At 40.3% G+C, this 23,876-nt stretch overlaps 1 protein-coding gene across 6 annotated transcripts in view; it reads right to left on the bottom strand.

Moving 5' to 3' along the window:
• Positions 1-608: 608 nt before the first annotated feature.
• Positions 609-23,876, bottom strand: part of ncoa2 (nuclear receptor coactivator 2) — a 52,049-nt gene continuing 28,781 nt past the window's right edge. Inside the window, exons 5-21 of one of the 6 annotated variants that reach the window (XM_026292082.1) lie at positions 23,604-23,781; positions 19,294-19,497; positions 17,258-17,359; positions 16,208-16,348; positions 15,970-16,117; positions 14,540-15,872; positions 11,331-11,523; positions 10,968-11,168; positions 10,396-10,578; positions 9,810-9,939; positions 8,833-9,004; positions 8,409-8,705; positions 7,913-7,990; positions 7,257-7,713; positions 5,864-6,041; positions 5,100-5,304; positions 609-3,851 (exon numbers count right to left, since the gene is read on the bottom strand). In XM_026292082.1, coding sequence (XP_026147867.1) covers positions 3,840-3,851; positions 5,100-5,304; positions 5,864-6,041; positions 7,257-7,713; positions 7,913-7,990; positions 8,409-8,705; positions 8,833-9,004; positions 9,810-9,939; positions 10,396-10,578; positions 10,968-11,168; positions 11,331-11,523; positions 14,540-15,872; positions 15,970-16,117; positions 16,208-16,348; positions 17,258-17,359; positions 19,294-19,497; positions 23,604-23,781 — 4,212 coding nt within the window. In that variant the 3' untranslated portion in view covers positions 609-3,839. The remainder of the gene's footprint in view (positions 3,852-5,099; positions 5,305-5,863; positions 6,042-7,256; positions 7,714-7,912; positions 7,991-8,408; positions 8,706-8,832; positions 9,005-9,809; positions 9,940-10,395; positions 10,579-10,967; positions 11,169-11,330; positions 11,524-14,539; positions 15,873-15,969; positions 16,118-16,207; positions 16,349-17,257; positions 17,360-19,293; positions 19,498-23,603; positions 23,782-23,876) is intronic. The other 5 variants (XM_026292085.1, XM_026292083.1, XM_026292087.1 and 2 more) reach the window with 5 other exon arrangements.

Below are 23,876 nucleotides of genomic sequence, written 5' to 3'. Positions count from 1 at the left end.
AATCCATGGTCGCAGCAGGCGTTTACTGGCTATTTGTTTTCTTAACTCCAAGTTTAATAAAACGAGTAAAAGCTAAAGTTCCGTTGGCACATTTCAGCCGATTAGGTGCTTGTCATTTTATTTTATTGTTGCTTGTGTTATTTTGTGTATTTATTTCATAGTAGAGTTTTTGTAGGCTGTTAGTATAAATAATTATGAACGGCCATGGTGAACTGTCTTAATCTACGGGATAATTCTGATATTTTTTAATCTGGTAAACATCGAATTAATTAAAACGCACAGGCCTACACTCCAATTCATATATTTAAGACTTTTATTTTCAAACACAAAGGAGGCTAATCAGTTCTTAATAAAATATTATGCTGTAACGATCTTTAAATAAATATTTACTTCAAAATCGCAGTTTGCGAATAATCTGTTCTTGAAATTTTCAGTTTAACAAATGTTAGGCCTGTGTTTTCTCGTCATTGCACGAAGCTAAATCTTATTGTTTCTGTGCATTTTATTTACAAAACAAAAGGCAAACTGGGATTTGAAGTACTTTTCTGAGCTCAGACCACCTGCTCTCTTCCCCCTCAGCCACACGAAATAAAAGTGACCGCATTAAATACTGCAATAACAGAATTCTTTATTTACATGGCAAGTAGCATCAGCAAAGCCATATTAGTTCACAACTTGCATAACTGTGGTTTTAACATGTCTTGTATATCTAACTTTGCATAAAACGCTCAAACAGACTAGCGGTACAAAGGTGAATGCGGATGTTGCCTACACACCGTGATTTCCTGTGAACAAAAGCAGGAGCAGTAAATATCTGGAGAGAACTCCACAATAAGCTTTCCTCTGTCAGAGAAACCGTCATACATTATCTTACATATTGCTTCCATGTCAAGTAGCGGTGATCCTGCTCATACAAACACCGTGGGAGAAAATAAGTAACAGTCTGGGAAACAACACAGAACAAGGAGCAGTGATGATGAGGGAGAGTTGAGCTGTGAGACAGTCTCCAGTTACTGAGCTGAACGATGACACACCCATTCACTACTGTACACAAATCATTATTCAAATTTATACACACAGCTGTGTAATGTCCAAGAAGGAGAACTAACCAAATCTAAGGCTTTATGCCAGGTTTTTTTTTTTTTTTGTTTTGTTTTTTTACTATTTCCACGCTGGATCTTAGCTCTAAGAAATTTGCAGACAATACAAAAGCACTTTTTTTTTTCCAAAACCATAAGTTAAAGAGAGAGAGAAAAAAAATATTTTAGTTTAGTGGATCCAGATCCTGGATATGTGTAAGGGGCAATATCAGTAGCTGTCATTATAAATGCTAAAAATGCAGTGCTACCAAATGGCTTTAAGTGTTTTCAAAGTTTTGACAGTCTTTGGAAATTTGCAGAGGGCTGTGAATTAATGTGGCCCCAAAAGCCTTCTTTTAGATGGCTGCATTTTACAATCAAAACAGCATTTATCAAAAAGTCTGATTGCCTGTACAGCACACCTGCAGGACATCGACATTGACAAAACATTAATGCAGACTTCTTTTGTCCCAAACTGAGTTGCTACAGCTTCAAATTTCATAGAGAACTTTTTTTTAACATATATAAAAGAAGTATCAATGGGCGACTTCCTACACATATGCTGAAAAATACACAATGTACTGTAACTGCACACCATGTCAAAATGTCAATAAAATTCACATCTTAAGGTCTTAGATCACAATACATTCAGATTCTTCTCCCGTTTCATGCTGCAAAATTTGCATTAGACCCTGTTAAGTGACATCATCAGATATTTCATGTTTTCTATGGGACTCAAAACATGCTAACCAACAGGTCATCTTAGTATGGAAACATAACCTGGATGAATTCAGAAATCCAATTGAAAGCTGAGGATTATTTGGCTTGCTCCAAGTTTGTCCTGGGTTAAAGTCAGTGATATAAAAAGTTATTTTTTTTGTTATTTTTTTTAGGAAAATCTACCTTTGAGGTTAGAGAAGATGACTTGCTTTAGATCTTGTGAAGTTCAACCCAAACCCAATGTAGGGCACAAGAATAGCATGTCATTACTGAACACTTTATAGTTGAGCTAACTGCCTGAGGTCATAAAATATGGCTAAGTGTATGTCAGAGGAGGTCTCATGAACCGTGCAGGCTTAATTCTGACCTCTGCTATAGAAGTGTGGCTGGAGGCAGAGGGTGTGTGTCAACAGAGCGCTCACAAAATACCTCCCTCACCCTACCTCAGCCACTGCTGCATAATCTATTAGGAACGCTGTGTTTGGACGTAGACTTTACGATACAAACTGCAATAGAAAACTGTGTTTAACACTGCATCCAAACACTGAGCAAAACGTGTCCCATGTTTATCTGGGAAAAACTGTACAAAACTTACAAAAAACAAAACAAAACAAAACAAAATCCTCAAAAGATTCTCAAGTAATTGTTATTGCTTGTTTACATCACAGCAGAGCATTTTGCAACTAGCAGCTTGTATGAAGCATTTTTCACTCCAGACAACATAGAAAGCACACTTGTTATTTTGATTTATTGTATGGCTCTGTTGAATTTGTCCTGTTTGTGTGTGTGTGTGTGTGTGTGTGTGTGTGTGTGTGTGTGTGTGTGTGTGTGTCTATGCTAAAGGCAGAGAAGCAAGCGATAATCTGTACAGTGTATACACAGCACAACCCCTTTTCCACTCCTCCTGATCTCTCACCCCACTCCATCTGCATCCTACCAGAACATCAGAAATCAAAAGTTCCTACTCCACTTCCCTAAAACAAACAAACAAACAAACAAACAAAAATGAAAACCTGCTCTGCTTCCAGAGCCAGTTTTGACCAGGTGATGAGACCCAAATAAGAAATAAAATAAATAGGAAATAAAATGTGTTATTCATATGTACAATCTCTGTAATTCATTTTTAAACAATATTTGATTCTTCTGAAACCAAGGTAAAAATCACTTTTCAAGGTGACAGAAGAATCTTCTCACAAAGAACTCAACCATTACTGTAAAAATAAAATAGTGTCTCTTCCACACTTTTAGAAATCGTTTTTCTTGTTGCTACTAAGATAAAGAATCATCTAAGAATCTATACAGAAAAATAAAACTTAATTAAATACACTATATAAAACTCTTGACTAAATTAGTCTGATCATACAAATCATTTCACTCAAAACATTCTTCTGCAGTTTATTTTAACCGCATGTTTAAAAATCTAAACTACTAATAAGAATAAAATAAAGAACAAAACAAATCAAAACTGCCTAAGTGTTTTCACTCCATCTAATATTCTGAACATAACCTGGAGTCTGCTGCCATTTTGGAATAAAGAAACAATGTCACAAATGTGTGAGAAAAGTACGACATGAAAGAAAAAAGAATCAGTGTACATCATTTTTTGAGATGAGATTGTAAATGGCTGCTGTCCACTGAGAAGAATACATTCATCAGAACAAGGGATCCCACCTAATTCTGCCCCTTAAGTCAGTGACCCCGAGTGGGATACCTACAGTAAGTCACACTATGGTGAATACAGATGGACAGGCAGATAGACGGGCTCATCACAAGGCTCTTCTCCAGGAGGGTTATGCATGTTGATCCATGATGGTTCCCCAGTCCACTTTACACTCCTGTGTCTGTTTGGTACTGGGCTTCCTGCTGAAGAGGCCCACCTGGGAGACACTGGAAAATTAAGCTGGGGAGATGGGATCGGTGGACGACATGGCTGGTTCAAGGGGCTGTTGGTTGGTTTATATTTCTGAACAACTTTTAAGGTGCCCACATGCTCCTTGCACCAGCTGACCACTGATGTTCAGGCTAAGAACTCCGTTAGGGTCAACAGTATTTCTGCAGAGAAATGACACTTAAGTCACAACTTGTGTAGCATTTAATAAATACACATTTCAACAGTTCAGGTGATTTGTTAACCTGAACTTGCAGAACTTGAACTTGTCTGGGGTAAATCAGCCACTTGTGCAAATGACTATAAACAATTATAAACCATCTTAGAACACACCATCAGGCCTAAAACAAGTCTGTAAATCACAAAAGGCTGCACTAATGGCCAAACAGTAAATAATTGAAATAATCTAAGTGCCAAATATATTTCTTTAATCCCGGAAGGTGAATAAATCAAGTGACAGATATATTAGTATGTTACAACAGTCTGAAGTGCAGACAATCAAACAGTGCTGTGGTTAAATATTCATGCCCCTTTATTGGGCTTAAAAGCATCATGGACAACAACAGTACATTCCTCATACCAGGCCAACAATACCAGGGAGACAAGGGCAGAAGGATTAACTTGGTTGACATTAAATGAACGATAATCACCAGAACGGGAGTGCTGACAAAGTGAATGTATTTGCCCGTTTACCTGGAATTTTGTGAGAGTGATGTCAATTTTTCATGTGCAAGTCAAAGTCAGCCTTTGTCAGCTTTCCAAATCAAATTTTGTTATTCCTTTGCATGTGTGTAGAGAGTGTGCAGGGTTGACAGATCTGAGCCGTGAGAAGACAAGATTTCCATGGTAAGTGAACTAGCTGATGAGTCCACAGTCCAGACAGGCCAGCTAGGTCAGCCTTTGAACATCATGCAGTACATGTCTATATAGTCTAAATGGTCTGGCTCTAAAGTGCCTGCTGCTAATTACATCACTGTCCTCTAAGTTCAAGTCAAGCACCAGAACTCTGGCTAGAGGAGTTACGTAAACTACTGAGTAAATTATTCACTAGCACGGCTCTTCAATAAGTGTACCCAAACACTTAGGATCTTACGATAAGACAAACACATGCATGAGCAGCCTGGACTGGGGAGAAAGAAAGATGCACCTTTTAGTTTTTCTTGGTCCCTTGATTACTGTATAACAGTGTAAGGGGTCCATTTTGTTAACCTCTAAGGCTTGTGCTCTGAAGTGTTTGACTTACATTCCTACAAAGGGACTACTGTAAAGGGACCCCCTCAGGACATTACAGCGTGCCAAGGTGAAAAATGCGCTTCTCTAAATTTTGGTAAATACTTGTTTCTTCCAGCTTAAAATGTGCCCTAACTTTTACCCCCTTTAGAACATTTATGGACTCGTCTGATAGCATTTACCTGTTCTTGCCCCATGGAGGGCAAGCTGGGTGAGGCCATGGACGTGACACTGATCTGTCCAGTCATGCGGCCTATGCTGCGCATGCTGCTGGTTGCCATGTTGGAGGGCATAGAGACACTGTTGAGACTGATGCTGCTGTTGTTGTACATGTTGCCATTGTTCTGCTGGGTGAACTGTGGTGATGTCTGCTGCTGTGAGAACATACTGGGGAGAAAGGAGAAGATAAACACAAAAAAAAGTACAAGACTGTGCAGAAAGACTTCTTTATGAGCACTAAGGAAAGTCCATTTTGGAATGAATTCTCTTGGAACCTGAACACTGCTTTGTTTGATAGTTACAAAAAAGCATGTAAATGAGCTAAAGTAATTAAAAAAAATTAGCAGAAAAATGTTTACAAACAATTTTAGTTTTTAACCTTATGTTGTGTTTGATTGTGTTTCTCCTTTGGGGATGTAAATGGTAAGCAAAATGTTACTTTGGAGTCTATGCTATTGATTAAGCCATGTTTCCCCCTATTAACGTTTGCATTTTAGGAACTATTTTACCAGTAAATGTCTTTGAAATGAATTAGCATTTCCTTTTACTGTTCTCATCCATGTGCAAATTTCAGGAACATGACTAACGGGTGTGTTTTTTCTTTCTATGATTTCTAAATGGATTTATGGGCATTGCAAATGTTGACAATGAAGTTAGAAACAAAGAAGTTAGTCCACCTGTTCATGTGCTGAGCATTTATTGACAAATAGGTTCTAGTCATCCTTACCTGTTGCCTCCCATGGTGCCCTGTGGCCAGCCATTCATGTCAGGGGAGCCCTGAAAAGCAGTGTTTCCTTGGCCCTGCTGTATCATCGGGGACTGTGTGTGGACCATGTGGGGAGAAAGCAGGGGACTCTGTGGTGTGCTGGGACCTCCAAAGCCTCCATCTGCCTGTTGGCTAATACCTGCAGTGAGCATATTAAAACTGGTCAGCCACAGTAGGCCTGCAGAAACTCATCTACAAATGAATGTGCAGAGTGAAGAAGTGTTGTTAAAGTTTGCACTCCATTAAAATAAAAATAAAAAACATGCCACATAAAGACAAATATCTTGACAGGCGATTGCAGAGAATAAACAAGCATGGCATTTGGTGTGAATGAAGATGGTGCACTGCAGACTACATTCCTGATTATTGACATGCAGTTCAAATTGAATACATGCATGAAAGAAGTAAACAGGCAAGGAAATAAAAGAAGTAAGGAAAGAAGGATATGGCTCAGGAGAGAAGGGAAAGAGAAGTAAAGAATACATCAAAAATACTACTACTACTACCACTACTTAATAATAATAATAATTCTTATTCTAAAACACAATAAACTAAAACAAGGTACTAAATTAGATGTGTTAAAATAAAACAAAATATTAACAAATAATAAAACAAACTCAAATTACTTAAGAGAAAGAAATAAACAGATAAACAGAAACAATAATAGCCATAAAAACCCCAAAACAAGATTTTAAATTAAAATAATATGCTTTAACTGGTAGTAGAAAATCTGAGGGGCCTTGACTGCAAAAACCTGGTCTCCTAAAATCTTGAGACAGGACTTGGAAACAGCCTGAAGAGCCCTGCCTGAGGATCTGAGGCTGTGCTGTGTCTTGTAGGGGAACATTAACTCAGACATTTTGCTTTAATAAAAATTTATTTATATCATTTTTAAGTGTATTTATGTGTTCATATTATTAGACAAATCAGTATTATACTATTTTACACCCACACTACCTGGGGTTACAGGTCTGATCATTACTTTGCTTGGTCACAGTGAGCTTCCTCAGTTTTGCCCTGATGTTTGTGCTGTTGATGCCCTCAGGTGGAGAGAGTGTGTATAGCAGGACATATTTGGCATGTGCATAAAACAATCAGTAGATGGTCACAGTTGCTGACAAATACTCATTTTATGAAAGTAAAGAGTAAAAATATGCAGTATGATCATTTATTGCAGCTCATTAATGCAGTCTTTAGTGCATAACAGCTCAAATAAGATAATGGCCACTACCAAAAAGCAAATTATGCTGTGCAACTAGAGTCGCATCAACATATGATCACAGAGATGTGCACGCACACATACACAGAGGTTGCAAGGTTTGGTGCTTGGTAGGCTTGGATGTGGGAACAGTACCTGAGTTGGGAAACTGAAAGGCACTATGCTGCATTTGAGGGCTGAGTACGGCCCCATACTGTCCGCCCATCATGTTTGTGTTTCCCATCATCATCTGTGAAGAGCAGGAGGAGGTAGAGGAAGGGGAGGAGTTGGCATGCAGGTGGAGCTGTGGGTTTGCTGGGAGAGAAGGCAGGCTAGGGGAGAGAGGGGAGGAGAAGGGGCTGGTAGGAGGAGGTGGCAATGCCACGCCTGTACTGGTACCGTAGCTGGGCGGGTAAGGCAACTGCTGGGGGTTGGTCTGGGGTATCCGGGGGTTACTCATGCCTCCAGTGGCCATGCTGGTAGGCAGATTCAGGCCCGGGGCCCTCATGGCCATACTCCTTTGCTGCTGGACTTGCTGCTGCTGCCGCTGTCTCAGATGATTACTCAGCAGCTCCCGTTGACGTTGTGCCAACATTTGAGCATTGATGGTCCCCTTGAAGTGAGAGGGTAATGACGTGTATGATAGAGGAACAAAAACAGAAAAAATATGATCAAATATAGATCTACATTCTATATTTGTAACAAACACTGAAAATGGAAGACTTAAATTTAGTGCATGCACACTAATCACTACTCACAGTCATAGCACCATGCCTGTGCAGACACATTATGTGATGGCAGTCGTGACCTACCTGGTTTGGAGCACTGGTTCTAAGAGGTAGGTTCACATTTGACACACCACTCATCTGAGTCATCATGGGCTGACGGTTCTGGAAAGACAGAAAAAGAGCTCATTATACTTTTTTACTAAACTTTTTACTGCAGTAGTTCCATCTCATACATAGTGCAATAATAAAAACAAGAAAACTATCAGTATGAGAAGTATCCTAAGCAAGACATGCGATGCAATTACAGATTAAATAATACCATGAATGGGGAGTATATTTTCAGTGGCACAATTTCACTCCAACACAATGAATATTATTCTGATATATGTCACAAAGACAGAGGATGGCCTAAATGTGCCAACTATTTTTTGTGTGCACAGAAGGCCAGCCAAAAATATCAATGTCAAGGATAATTACACTGCTTCATCTCTATGTCCAGTCACAGCTACTAATAAACCAGTGTGGTTACAACAGAGTTTAAGGGTCTCCAGGAGTGTTAGGACACTGAATGCACATGTACCTGTTGTGACTGTAGCCGGTGCTGGAGCTGCAGTCGTAGTGTATTGGGCTGATTGGGGATGACCCCTGTGTGCCTAAGTCCAGGCCGTGCCTGCATTCTATTTATTGGATAACCTGGTCGTGGACCCATCTGACCAGACATGGAGTGAAAGCCTGGTTCTTGCATGAGGGTACCAGGGTAACCCCTTTGTGCTATATGGGATGGTAGGTTACTGAATTGCTGGGTGTACACAGGCAGCTTCTGGCCTAACAAGATTGAGGTGTCCTGTGGAAACTGTTCTGGCTCCAGTGATTGACTCTGAAAAAGGCAGGCGCAGAAGCTAATAAAAAACAATGTAAAGCCACAAAAGACAGGAAAGAAATGTCACTTAAAACCAACAAAAGACATTTCTTTGGCAGTGTAGGTTAGGAAGGACTATTCTCACCTGTTCAACCAGAGCAGGGATCCCGAGGGCTCGATCTATCTCTTCCAAACCTTCAAAATCTTTTAGTACGGTATACAACTGGGACATCAGAGCTCCCTCGTCTACTGCAGGTCCATCAGCAGAGCCAACCTCTGTACTGCACAAATCATCCTGGGGTACTGAGTGCACTGACCTGGACAAAAATGAGACAGAGAAGAAACTTAACGTTCTCAAAGGGAAAACTTTAGCCACTAGATGTCAGGATTGCTGGTAGCGGCCTGTCCAACACTGCCCCCTGCTGATCTTGGCCTGACCTGGACCTCGAGCTAATCAGTTGATTCACTGCACCCGTTCAGCACTGGTCTTAAACACGCCAGGACAACAGGCTCGCTGCCAGATTGTGGTTAATCCTCGCCTGACTCTTTCACAGCACGACAAGAATCGAGCTTTTGGACAATTTGGTTTGGCTTTTTGGAATACGCGGTCACAACCGCTAGAAGACGTTATCGGTCCTTTGTTTTGGTATAAGACTGCTTTGGGTTTTGGGAACACACGAACCCAGCCACTAAAAGACTTGATTTGCCTTTTGTTCTGATGCAGGACTAATGTGTCGGAGAGACTTGTTTTGACGTTTTGTTCGTTTTGGGAATAGTTGACTCTCTTGCTTTAAAGCTGAAAGCCTCACGTCACTATAATGCTCAAGAGGAAGCTTACATAAGTTGTTTTACAAGTAACTGGCATTTCAGACAAGCTACTTTACTTTGTTTGACTCATATGGGGCCAAGTGGCGCTTCCAGGGCTTTCACCCGAATCATCTTCTCTACTGGGAAAAAATAAAACTCTTGTTGTAACTGTTCCTCGTGACTGTCAGAATTATTGAGCTCCAAACCAGAGCGCTAGTAGACTCTAACACTAGAAGCTCCAGCAAACTGACAGATCAGCAATCAGACTAAAATGACGCCACTCAAAAAGGCAGCTTGATAAGAACATTAACGTACCTGTTCTGGCTCACAAACGCCGTCTGGTCGATGGGTAACATGCTGTCAGGCCATGGGGCTGTCTGGTTAGGTGGAGCCTGTTGGTGGGAGAAATTATGTCCACCTACAGCAATATCCATTTCAGGTTGAGCTAAACAGGGACAAAAATAAAACATATTAAGGCAAAATAGACAATCAACTCAGCAATTTAGGCTCTTAAGATGAACAAATACACAAGCTAAAAAATACTCATTTTTCTATAACTTAGTAATAGGTATGGGTAGACACTAAATTAAGTTCAGGGCTGTACTATGGCTAACCACAGGGTGGCAGCCCTTAACAAGCAGCGGTACATGAGTTGCGTGGAGGTTTTTCCATACTTTCTTCTTTCGTTTTAGATGGACTGATGATACTTGGTATTGACTCAAATGAATTCATAGATTGTTGGTACTTACATCCTGTATTAATATGCACTAAAACATTTTGCATTAATTTTTGTATTCATTCTGTGTTGGGCCAATCTAAAATATTATGTGTATTGTCATGCTGTCTCATCTTATTTAAAGCACTGTGTAACATGTGCTTCTCTAGTACACTGTGCTATTACCATTAGTCATTAATGGTGAATGGAGCATCTGCCGGGGCACTGGCTGGCTGTTGGGCCTAACTGGAGCACTGTTTGGCCCTGTCCTCCCCTGCATGACACCTTGCTGCCCAGGGCTGGATGCTGAACCAGCCCAGCCCTCCTGCTGCTGCATGGCTGGCCGTGAAACACCTGCAGCCATCAGTCCTAGAAGAACAAACACACACAGGGAGACAAGACTATGACCAGCATGCTAACTCAGAACAACCAAAAATCTCTGTCAAGCTTAACAGCTTAACATGTTGCTATTACAGGCAACATGCTGCTCAACTCCCCAGCAACAGCCAAGTAGTCACCCTTAGCTATCCACATAGCAAGGCATCTATTCCTATCTCACTAACTTGTCTAAATGAATTAAAGACATTTTGAGTAGAATGTCCATTGTTTTATTTGTTGGTACGACCAGGGCATTGAATGTCTGTTGCTTTATGGCCTGATTTAAATCAAGGCACACTGAACAACAATGGTAGCAGCACAGGAAAATCAGACATTAACACTATGGACCTTAACTACAACAGTGTCTCTGTCACACCTACCTGTGTTGACCATATTGGCCTGGTTAGTCATCATGCTGTGACTTCCTACAGTTTGCTGTTGCTGTGGCGTAATTGTGTATGGACTTGAGGCCCTTATGGGGTACTGTAATGAGGGCTGCTGGGGGAGTACATTCATGTCCAGAGACACACTCCTCACAGGCAGAACCCTGCATGACTGCCCTGGTCGGACTGCTCCTAAGTCTGAAGACAGATATTAATGGTCAATAAAATTTCATGGATTCTGTATTTAGAATATCATGAATTATGATGGGAGTGTTTTCAGCACTGCAAAGATTTAACATTGTGGTCAACTGTGAGAAGAAAACTCTTGTTAGCACTTCTCTGGCTAAGTATGGGACTCACTTGTTGGACCCATGATAGCCTCAATGCCTCTTGGCTGTGCTGCCATGCCAGGATTGGTCTCAGACATCTGCAGGATGTCAGCGATGATGTTCTGTTTGTCCATGGGACTGGGCAACGAAACGGGCCTCGACCCGCAGAAGAGCTGCGGTTGAGCATTCTGCAGGTCATTCAGGATGTCCTCCAGCTCTGACGACTGGAAAAGACAGAGAGAGAAAAGGTGAAATATGTAAGAACAAGAAAGTTAGGAATCAGGCTTTCCATGTAGATGCTTAAACACAAATATATACGTCATAGGCAAACACATTCACTGACAGCATGTAATGAGGGGTCTTTATCTGGCAGATGAGAACAGCAAGCTTGCCTTATAAAACAGCAGTGACCCCAGAATAAAATGAACCACTTTCTATCAAATCTAGGCCACAGCCCTGTTTGACTCAGCTCATCAGTCTAATATCCGACTCCTAAATTAGCTGTTTTTTTAAAAGACAATACTACAACTACTCCGCTTTTTACTCGTCCACATTATTTAAGCACATGATTAAACATTATTATAAATCTTATTTTCTACAGTTTGCTGAAGAGTAAAAAAAAAAGCATGTGGCTATTAAAGCTGGTTTTTGCTAAGTATTATGGGCGAGCAGTATTAGTTTGGTTGATGCCAAAGATTGAATGATTATATTACATCGAGTTTACTGACATTACTGAGTTTACATGTTTTCTAGACAGGTCAAAGGAACTTTAGATTAATAAGCTTCACTGACTGTAAGTGTCCACCAGAGTGCAGCACCTGAGGAAATATGCAGGCAGTGCTGTATGCCTTGGGAAATCTCTGTAAATGCTATTAAAGATAACAAGGCTGCCAGAAATGTCTGACAGAACAGTGTGTACATCTATAGAGTTCAAGGACCACAGCCTTGGGCATGCCTACCAGTACATACAGTTTGTTGTTACACCTTTTTCTCCTCCATCCTGGACAATCCAAAAAGAAAAGCAATTTCACCCCGGGATTGTGTTAACCTTTTGTGAGCTAAAAATAACAAACAATTCAACAAGAACAACTCACAAATCTATTCATCTGAAGGATCTGAAACAGAAATTTTAAAATACCATCGCAACATTAATCTTTATTATAGCGTCTGCTATTTGTACTGAAATTAATGTTATTACATAACTTTAAATAGTTTGCATTAAATGATTTGTTCTCCATGATATACCTGGGCTAAGTAGTGTCATGTAGGGTTGGCAATAGTAATCCATAGAATGTTCACATATTCATGCTCTAATTTTCCAATGGAAGTTAATCTTCAATTAATGAAGCAATTATTTTAGTATCTTCTTATAAAAGAAATACTGACCTGAACTGAAGTGACTGCATATGGGAAACAAAGTGAGTCAAGTAATGGTAATTATTTCAATATTATGATAAGTAATGAAACACTTCCTCTCTTTCAAATGATTATTCACTCACTACCACTGACAAGTACTGTACAAAATGATGCATTGTCTGATACAGTAGGTATACATTTTTTTTTCCAAAAAGTAAATTAAAATAAAATAGTTGTTGGAATTTATATAAACATATACTTAGGAACTTTTGGTTGAATAATTACTCCAATAATTAATATTTTCTTAATCCTGATGCAGTCAGTAGCGTCTCATAATCCTAAACCATGATTGAAAATGTATCTCGTGGTCAAGGAAAAGATGTTAGTATGTGTGACACTGTTAAACTAATGTTTTTTCTCACTCGGCTGACTCGTTATTACAGTTTAAACTACATATCAGTAACAATAAAAAAAAAAAAAAGGGGCAGCAAGCAGAAATGCATACAAATAATCTCACAAATAGTCTTGCCTCCTACATGCCCATGGGAGTAGGAACCATGCCTACAGTTCCTTCAGCTATCAGCCAAACCACTACTCAAGCTCTGACTTCTCATTTAGCATCAATAATTTAGCCCTCAAGCAATCATGAAGAGAAGCAGAGAGAGAGAATAGAAAGCAGTGGGTGAGGTTAGTTGAGAAAAAGTTTAGTTGATTTTTTAACTAGTACACTAGTAGTGGCCAAGCAGCGGTAGACCAATAACTGACTGACATATAATGGCTTTAAGTCAAGGCTTAGGCTACATAACATTACAGGCCTTAATAGTCGCTGCAGTTTTTGTTAGATTTTATCTTTTTTGGGGCTGACACTAAATGATACAGACAATATGCACATGCGTATAAGAGCGAGATGTTTCAAAAACCATATGAATGCTGATCTAACAGCTGTTGCAGATAGTACTCAGTTTATTGCACTGATATACTGGATTTTGAAATCTTCTATATGAGTGCTTTAATCATGATGTGAAACTCAGAATTTCATTTGCACTGTCAACAGGGGCAAAAAATTATTTAATATGCAATTAAATTTTACTCTATGCAACACACTTAAAGAAAATAAAATTCCCAACACAAACACATACATGTTACAACTTTTTACCTCTCCCATTTTCTCTATGGTAGCAGAGGGGATATACAGTATGGCTCATCACTTTTATTCTGTTTAAGAGGCAGCACACTCATCGCGGTAGTCATCAAGGTCATCTCGCAACTCTGCTTCTTTGGTCAGTGTAACAGTAGCTTTAATTATCCAGTCAATGCTTCTGCTTATACCTATGTACCCAAGTACCCAAATGAAGAATCATATACCTCCTTCCAAGTGTTACACTTGTTTAAAGCTGGTGGACAGCTTCACTTAACTTATGCTGCCACCACATAAGCAGTGAAAGAACCCAATGTGTTTATACATGTGAATAAAAACATGCATGTCTGAAGAGTATTCGAAAAGACTGTAAATCTTTGACTTTATATATGCCAGAAATGCTGTCATACAGCATGCTGACCTCTACACTGCCAGACCATGTGTGTGTTTGTCTGTAACGTCCTGTGTAGGCATGGGAATTGGAGGAGTCAACATCTGCTATCTAACCTAGATTAATGCTTAGACCTAGAGGGAAGGCAAGTGGAGCAGTACAGGGCAAAAAAAGTTTGGGTTTTTGCAATAGGCTAAAAAGAAGGTTACAAAATCTGTTTTAGGGTAGCTCTAGTACTTTCGTGATTTTGAAGATGAAAACAATGGAGTAAACAAGCAATTTTTAAAAAAGGAACACATAAGCTTTCTAATAGTTTTGTTAATGTGCATTTAATTAAGAGTATGTTGAAACTGACCTGCTCAGCCCGATCGTATCCAGTGTCTTGTTTTGCTGCCTTGACATGGGGATTTTTGGCCCCATCAACCTTCATTTCTCGAGGCTCCAGGTTAGAGACCTTGTCTTTCAGTGCAGTGTCATCTTTATCCAGTAGATAGCGTAGCAAGGCATTGTCCTTCTTCTTAGGGCTCATGGGATCCTGCTTAGATGCAATTTCTGCCCCAGAAACTGTACTAGCACCACCTGGGGTTTGGTCTTGGGCCAACTCTTTGCCTGTGGCCTCTGCAGTGAGCTTGGCCAGATCTACAGGAGATGTACTGCTCTGAAGTAGTTGATGGAGGATCTTATGTTTTTCTTTAAGGGATGTGGCATGAGTGTTCACTCCTGTGTGGGCACATCGAACTCCTGTCCCAGTCTGGATCTTGCCCTCACCTCCTACATCAGGGGACAGGGCCATCTCCAGAGGCTCTGGATTGGTAGTTAACAGTTGCAATAACTTGGTGTGGCCTTTGTTTTCATGAGGATGGTTGTGAGCATCATGGCCTTCAGGGGGCCCTTCTTGCTCCTCCTTGGGCTCAGCTAGATTGCTCTCTGTCTGGCCCTGAGTTTGCCCCTGGCCCACTGGTGTGTCAGGGCCAAATGAGTCTCCAGTACAACCAGTAGTAAGACAGCCTGCACCAATTTTCGACATCTGATGAGTGTTTACCCCTGACCCTGGTGTAACCCCAGCTGGGGAGCCTGTCTTTTGGTCTGGAGACCCCAGTGTATGTGCATGAGGGGGCCCATGACCGTGTCCTACACTATGGCACTCGCTAAGGGCCTGCAGAGCTGACAGAGAACTGCTAGTGTAGCTGGTATTACTAGTGCTATTACTGCCTACAATTCCACCACACATCCCCACCGAGGAGGGTGACTGAAGGCCACCTGCTACACAAGGGCTGCCTGAACCCCCAGGACTACCTCGGTGCCTGGGCGACAGCACAGAGTTCTGTTGGGGTGGATGGGGCCCACCAGCTGGGCTGGGGCTGGCGCAAGTGGGGCTATTCATCCTCCAGTTTGGGCCCTGCTGTGGTGGTTGTATGCCCCCAGAGTGATTGTGAAGTGGGGGACAGCCAATACGGTAGCCCTGTATATGGCCCCCTATGACTGCTGGCTCTCTGGGGCCTGGAGGGGAAAAAGGCATGCTATTGCTGCTGATGGTAGTGTCTTGGCCCTGAGGTCCCAAACCTGGCAAACTGCCTGGGATTGGAGGAGTCATGGAAGGAGTGGAGGAGTTCATTGGTTTGGGAGCCATTGCTGTTGCCTGATTACCGGGACCCATGTCCTGGCCCATTCCAGACAGTGTCTGCTCTCTACAAGTTAGGGAAACACACACATTATTATTTATGACATTTTTTATTAGAAAGATTTTTCTCTCTCTTTATGACAAAAGTATAAAAAAAAACACACCTCTGTAGAATGTGCAGGGACATGTAGAGCTGGGGTTCATTGGTGGCGGCTGAGCGCACCAGTTTGCTCTTGGTGTGGGCTGATACGATCGTTCCATCAGAGAGAGAGAACCGATAGATGGGGCTAAATGCTTGACCATGGCGGAGCACTGTGAATGCACATGTATATACATCAGTAGATGGAAACACAAATAATTTTATAATAATTATTTACTCATGCTTGTACACCTCATTATTACCTTCCTGCTGGTGTCTCTTAGCAAAAGACATCTCTCCATCGTTCTGTAGGTGAAATCTCTGGATGCAGCGCCTCACCAGATCCTCCCACCCAGGTTTCATGGATGCCCGCAACAGACTGGTATCCAGAGATGTTATCTTACCTAAACACAATAGATCTTATTAGATAAGCTTTGTTTAGTGATCTAAACAGAAATTTCTATACTCATGCACAAACCCACACCAAATGAGTTGATTTAATGTCTCTCCCAAACATAATTATGTAGGGCAGCTTGTCAGAAGATTTTCTCCACTTGTTTCCTTAACTAGAATTTTCTTCTGTTCTAGTAAGGCAATGAAATAAACTGAGGGAAAGGTTTTGGCTGTAAAAAGATAACAAAAAATAAGTAAGCTAAAATTTTTGTAAAATTGGCATTTAGGTAATGAACCTTCTCTATTTCACCACAGCAGCTTATCTTTATCTTTATCCATCAATACACACATGGTACTTGTAGCAGTGTGTGAGCTGTGCCGCACCAGATTACAATTTAAATGGAGGCTGTAATGCCTTAAAAGGACTGACACGCAGTTACAGAGGACACAAAACAGTAAAACACTTATAACAGCAGCTTTTTACTTTATTTACCCCTCACATCAATAAGAAAAGGTAATAGCAAAAAAAAAAAATGTTTTCCAAAGAATCGTAGGAGAAAAATAATGCCATCAGTATTGAATAAGAACATTTTGACAAATACCTAGAATTATGAAAGTCCAACTACAGGTGTGTCTGTGTGTTGTACCTGTGTGTTTGCATGCCACACACAAATGGTGTGACCACATCAAAGATCAGGTAAAAAACAGACAACAGTCTGTGTCTCTGTTCCAGACTGGTACTTTACTCCCAGACCACAGAGGCAGAAAACTGATTCAGCTACCAAGGATATAATAATCATTAAACACCAAACTGTAGGAGACTCGCAGTCTAAAATTGTCACTGAGTGCCTGTAATTTAAATGTGTTTTGATTACACTATATTAGTTTATAGCTCTTAGCTATGAGAGTGGTTCATATACCTTGCAGATCCTGGCGCGTGGTGAAGCTCTCATGCGTGGGAAGCATAGGTCTTTCTTTTATTGGTACCCTGCGAGCCACACAAATCAGGCACGACTGCAAGTCTAAAAAAAAAAAAAAAGGAGAAAGAGAGGAAAGACAGAAGTACACAGAGAGAATATATGGAGGAAAAAAGATGAGTTAGAGGATATAACAAAGAGGACAAGCCAAAGACATAGTGGATGTAGGGGGAAGAGAGAAGGGGGGGGGCATAGAAAAAGCATGCATGTTATTCCTAGGCAGTATAATTAATGCTGTAATTAATGAGCACTGGGATCAGGGCTCTGCTCCTTTTACAAGGAGGAGCAGCAGGAAATGATGAAGTGTGACCTTTGAAGGTGCATGTGTATGTGTATGTGTGAGAGCGCATGCGTGCGTATGTCTCCGGCTGGTCTCACCTAGAGTGCCATCTCACACTGATGACACCTCTCCTGGGCCTACATTAAAGACTGACTCTGTTATGACACTTGCCTCTCTCTCTGCCTCTCTCTCTCTCTCTCTCTCTCACACACACACACACACACACACATGGAGATGCAACTGCCAAGTCCACGGACTGGGGTGACCCCAAAAACATTCAGTAATCAAATTTTCCTGTGCAAGTAATACACACAGTCCCACAGATGTAAACAGAGCCTTTTGGGTGGACCTCAACCATGGATCTGTGATTCTCTTGTAATTCTGTTGCTTTCTCTGTCTCTTTACGTTCTTGCTTTGTCTACGATAAGACAAATTCTTGCAACTATAACCACTGATCCTCCCCTGTCACTAATACACACACATGTATCCAAAGAAACACACTTCTGGCCAGGGTCCTAGTGAGTGTATTTGCCAAAGTATAGCTGGGATGCAGCATGGCAGAAAGAATGCCAGAGAGGGGAAAAGCCAGATTTAGACTATACTTGGAGTGAAATAAATTTTTTGTTATATTTTTAATTAACCACTGAGTTTGTAGTTTGTAGGTGGGGAATTATGATCACTCATCAGAGCCACTAGTTAAGAAGCACAATACTGGCATTCTCTTAAGCACATTACACAATAATGGCTTACCAAGTGCTGAAAATTAGTGGATCAAGGACACTCACTTGTGATGGAAATGTACTCAGTCTACAGGATCTCATGTTCCTGTGTGAAGCCCTAAAGACAACTAGAAAAGCTGAATGACCTGTCAGTAACTGAATCCTGAGACAAGAGCAGAGATGAAATGCACTTCAAATAAATTTCCAAGAAAGGCAAGCAGATGTTTAAACTAGTCGATACCAGAATTCAGCTTTTATCTTTCTCTGCTCTACTACATGTTGAAAGTTTTATGCTGTATTGAAAGATGTCAAAGGCTGATTTGCTGAGTTCCCCCCCAAAACATATACTTGTTTCTCTTGTCTCACTTAAATATTCATAAATCTATGGCACTACGCTTCATCAACCATATGTACCTCTTTTCATATACAATGCTTATTTCAATTTTTAAAAATTATTTCCCATTTTGTTAGCTACATCCAGTTGAAAACAGAAGCTGTCAGTTTGACATTACGTAAGCTAGAGATGCTTTTGACTACTTAAGTTTTCTGCATTACTGGAGGATTCAAAGGCTGTTCGGGTTCATCTGGGCTCTCTAAAACAAGCTTTCATTCCTTAATTATAATGGTTTGTCTTGTGTTTGTTGTGATCTGAGTTTGCCACCTATAATGACTGCTTAGAGTTTTACAAATTCCAGTAATGACTTTGCCCTTTGCATTTCAGGACATATAGTTTTCAAGTTCTGAAACAATCAAACTCCTGTGACTTTCTAACTTTTCTCAGGTCACTTCTATAAATCCAATACTTTCATGATTGCAAGAGTACTTATCACAAATATGAAATCGTCCAAATTCTGACTAGTAATATAAATATCAGGAATGAAAGCATTTAAGAGTTTCAGATCCCAAATTAATCTTGTGCAATGTGGGGTGTCGACTTCAGTGTTAATTGATCTTCAAACTCTCTAAACACAGTGTCTCACTTTTTCCTTCCATACCATCTCCTTCCTCCTTGATAGACTTGGGCTCTGAAACAGCGAAACACTGCATGGTCTCATATTTCTGCTGCTGAGAGTCATGGTCATGTGGTTCCTCCTGGCTCGTGTTGTGGGGATTGACAAGCATTCGGCAGTTGAATGTGCGACTGTTCCTCCTCGGACCCTCGCTGGACCATGGGACACCATTCACTACAGGGGAGAAAGAAGGGGAAAGCGAGTTTTACAGTGTCGTCTCCTGGGAATTTTATTTTTTCTTTTATTAATGTTTTATTGCAGTCAAAATTTAACAACAAAAAGAGGGACAATTACAGCTGCAATGTGGGAGCCAAGTGAGGCTAACACACTGCAAGTGAAAGACATAATGAGAGCAAGGCAAGTAAATGAAGGCAGAAAAAGGGTAAAAGCAGTTGCTGGGAAGAGATTAGGCCTTGGCGATATGGAAATGGGATATCAATATATATCACAAGTACCATGTAAAGACATAAGGTTCATTTTGATTTAAATATTTATTTCTAAAAATTGAACATAGCAAACATCGTAAATTATACAACTGTATCTCAAATAAAAAATAGTTATATATAATAAACTAAAATCTTTATTCTGAACAGCCAAAAGCCTGTTACAGAATACACAAAATTTGGTCAACTCCACATAAATAAAACAAAATCTTAATCCGTACCTCTTGAATCAGCAGCTAAAATATGAAAGCTTACAGATTTTTCAGGAGAACAGAAACAAAACTCTTTGGTCACTTCCAAATAAATGAACTAGGTCTGTTGTGCAGCAAGTGTCACTCTTGTTTTGAGGGACCGCCAACACTGTCTTGGGTCTGGGTTTGTGAAGTCTTGCATTTTACGTACTGTAGAGGATGGCACTGCTTTAGGTGGTAAAAAGGTTAGCCGTATTACCTGTTTTTAGTGGAACATTCATATATTCTTGTCAATATATCTATATATCCAAAATATCGTTTACACTGATGACGCTGATACTCAAGTTGTCAACATTTTCTGTTCTGTCCATCTTCTCTTTAATCAGGGCCCACTCCTGACATACTGACTTACACAGAGGCTGCTCCTCCACGCTCTGTGCTGTGTGCATCAACCTAACTGACATGCTCTAACTCTCTTCCAGCCACATGATTGGTTCAGTGTGGCACTATTTTCATTACCATTGGCTGTTCGTGCTTTCTGTTAAAACAATGATGGACTGAGTTGTTACAGTAAAGTTATATCACAAGTGGGTGGCAACTGTAAACATGTGCTAAACTTGTGCTCCGCTGCTCAGTCTGCCCATATCAAAAATAGTCTTATCATTGAGATCGACCTTAATCTTATCGTGATGCAACATAAACTTCAATATTTGGCACAGGACTAGTAGAGATTATTCATAATGGGCAGTTGAAATCTTGACCCCTGTGCTATCTATCCACAGCTATGCATTACAGCCAGGCCTCCATATGCATGTCGTCTGAAACATCATTGCCAATCTCTTCTCACCACCACTTCTCACAGGCGCAAGCAAATGCGCACATACCCACGTGTGTACACACACACACACACTGTACACACACACACTGTACACACACAGGCCACTACCATCACACATACAACACATTTCACTCCAGCAGATTCTCATCACACTCCATCTGGTTTGTGATCTCATTCAGTGCATTGATAATCTCCCAGTATTTGGGACACAGCCCAGTGATCATTTCCAGGGCACTTCACTCTGTGTTACTCCTACACAGATGGCTGGGCACTCAGACCTCAATCATTATCAGCTCATGAAGGGGTTCACTGACATACAGTACAACTGCCTTTTGAGTGGAGAAGATGGACATGAGGTTGAGAGAAGAGAAAGAAGAATGAATAAAGGAAAGGGTAAATCTGAAAGAGAAACAAAAAGGTAAATGTGTGATGCTAGGATGAAGACTTCTTAAGGGGAGATGGAGATGGGGAAGAGAAAACATAAAAACAGGAATTTAATGAGGTGTGGGGCGGGGAGAGATAGAGATAGACAGCAACCTTTATTTATACAGTATAGCACTTAACAACAACCAAACAGCTGACCAAATAGATCAGAATCTCAATCAGCTTTATTGGCCAAGTTTGTGCACACAAACAAGGAATCTGACTATGGTTCAATAAGCTCTCTGTTTACCAAAAAATAACATAAAAGGTTCAACTTTAGAAAGGAAGAAAAGAAAGCTAAATAAAAAAAAAACACAAATTACAAGTTAGACTACAGTAGTGATATGTGCAAGATTCTTAATGAATATATATACATATTGTAAATTGTATTACATTGTATATATACATATACAACATATACAATCTGTGAACTAGTGGAAATAGGAGTGGAAGTACAACTGTAACGGTGTGACAACTTACATGAGCTAGGTAGAGATGTGCACATAGTGTTACTGCACAGTGATTATTTCTGCTACTCGATGAAATTAAGACTTTACATTAACTACAAATCAATGAAACACACAAACACACACACACACACACACACACATCAAACAAATATAAACAATTATAAATAGACCAATAAATAGATATAATAAAATAACCCCTTTCACAATACTCAAAATGGTATTCATTTATTTTCTTAATTTTACTTTGAAGGGAAGAAGGTCCATGATTAGACGATTATTTATAGGGAGTGAGTTCACCACTGAAAAGGCCCAATCATCCCAGGGCTTACATTTAGTCCTAGGGACCTCCTAGACTGTCTGCCTGTTCAATCTTAAAACTGTTTGAGCGTAAGACAGCAACTCTGTTGAATAACAGTTAGAAGCTTTATAAATGAACCACAGTATTTTAAAATAACTTCTAAAAGCCAGCAGCCGCAATTGCAAAGTTATCAGATAGATAGATACATTTAGTGGTTATATCCGGAACCAGTGGAAGTAACCCCATCATATAATGAGTTACAGTAGTCAAGCCTTGTGCACATGAAGGGTTTTTCCAAATCATCTAACAAAGTTGAGGTTAAATTTTTATCACTTGGTTTCAGGAATAAATATATCTGCAAATCATCTGCATATACAGACTAAAAAGAAGGGGCCCAGAACAGAACAGTGGGGCACCACAGAAGTCAGTGGAGCCCGAGAGGGGAGCTGATCACCAGAAACACTGAAAAACTCTGGCTAGACAAGTAGGACCTAAACCAATCCGATGTCCGAATTTCCTGCACTCACTTTGGCAATAAATGATGACCCTGTGATCTACAGTATTAAATGCAGCTGTAAGATCTAACAAAGTACAACAAAGTAATACTAGTTTCCCATCTCCACAGAGCTATGCAAACCATCAGTAAGAGAAGACAAAGAAACAGGTTCAAATTGCTTGAAGAGAGCTGAACATGCTAATGCCTTAAAACAAATTGGTTTAACAACAGGGAGCCGCAGCCTAACAACAGCAATGCTCTCAATGAAGAATTTCAAGAACTATTCACAACTTAATGGAAATGGGCCACTACCACCAGTAATACTGGGTTGAACAACATATTTTATAGTGTGAAATAAGAGCCTTGGACAATGTGAACCGTTTCAATAACACCACAAACTTAACAAACTTTTTTTTTTACCACATCTTTATAAGCTGCTAAACATTCTCTTAAAACAGCCACACACACACTGCAAGTTTGTCTTTTCTTCATTTTCGCTCAGTCTGTCTACAAAGTCTTCTTAAGTAGTGAGAGAGGGAGGGGGAGAGGAAGAGAGAGAGAGAAAGAGTAAGATTGAAAGAAAAGGCAGGAGATGAGAATAAAGGAAAGGAGCAAAGCTGCTGACTGGGGACAGAGGCTGAAAAAGAAAGTTAATTAGCTCAAAAGAGAGGGAGGAAGGACAGAAGAGCAGAATCAAATGCCTGAGCAGAAAATGAGGAACCTATAGGTATTATCCATAGTTCCAACACTGTATATAAAGCCTAAATAATACTTTGTACTAGTCAGCATTTCCAAATTCTCTCTGAAGATGTTTAACTATAAACAAATTCAGCATTAAAATTAAACTGGCACCACTATTTAACAGCCTCCTACAATATACCTCTGACAACAAGCAACAGAGAAGTGAGGGAGTTATGCGACAGGATGCACACTATGTACAAAAAAAACAAAACTTCAGTGACGATGCCAGGATGTAAATGAGAGCAGAAGTAGGAGTGATCATGCAGCACAGAAGACATCCATGCAGAGGCAGGAAAAGAGACAAGTGTGAAACACAACTGATACAGTGAGTCAGAAACTGACAGAAAATGCTGGTAGGAAAAATTAAGCTTGGGGCTAACCAAGAGATTTAGGTAGAAGGTTCTTGATGAACTCTGCATGATCCCCGACGTGCAGTATGCTGTAGACACTGGTGTTCATTAGTTCCTCCTGGTTGTAGCGCAGGTACTGGGTCACATTCTCTGACACAAACACAATGTTACCCTCCATGTTCACCACAAAGAAGAAGCCATCCAGGGCCTGGTAGGGAGTTTAGAACAGAGAAGTTTGTAATTTCTCACCCTGATAAATGAAAGAAAAGGCAGGTGAATAAAAAAATGTTTGATCACCTCTGC

Source organism: Mastacembelus armatus, chromosome 20 (genome assembly GCF_900324485.2).
Source record: "Mastacembelus armatus chromosome 20, fMasArm1.2, whole genome shotgun sequence".
Lineage (NCBI taxonomy): Eukaryota > Metazoa > Chordata > Actinopteri > Synbranchiformes > Mastacembelidae > Mastacembelus > Mastacembelus armatus.
This window is presented reverse-complemented; position numbering and strand designations above follow the sequence as displayed.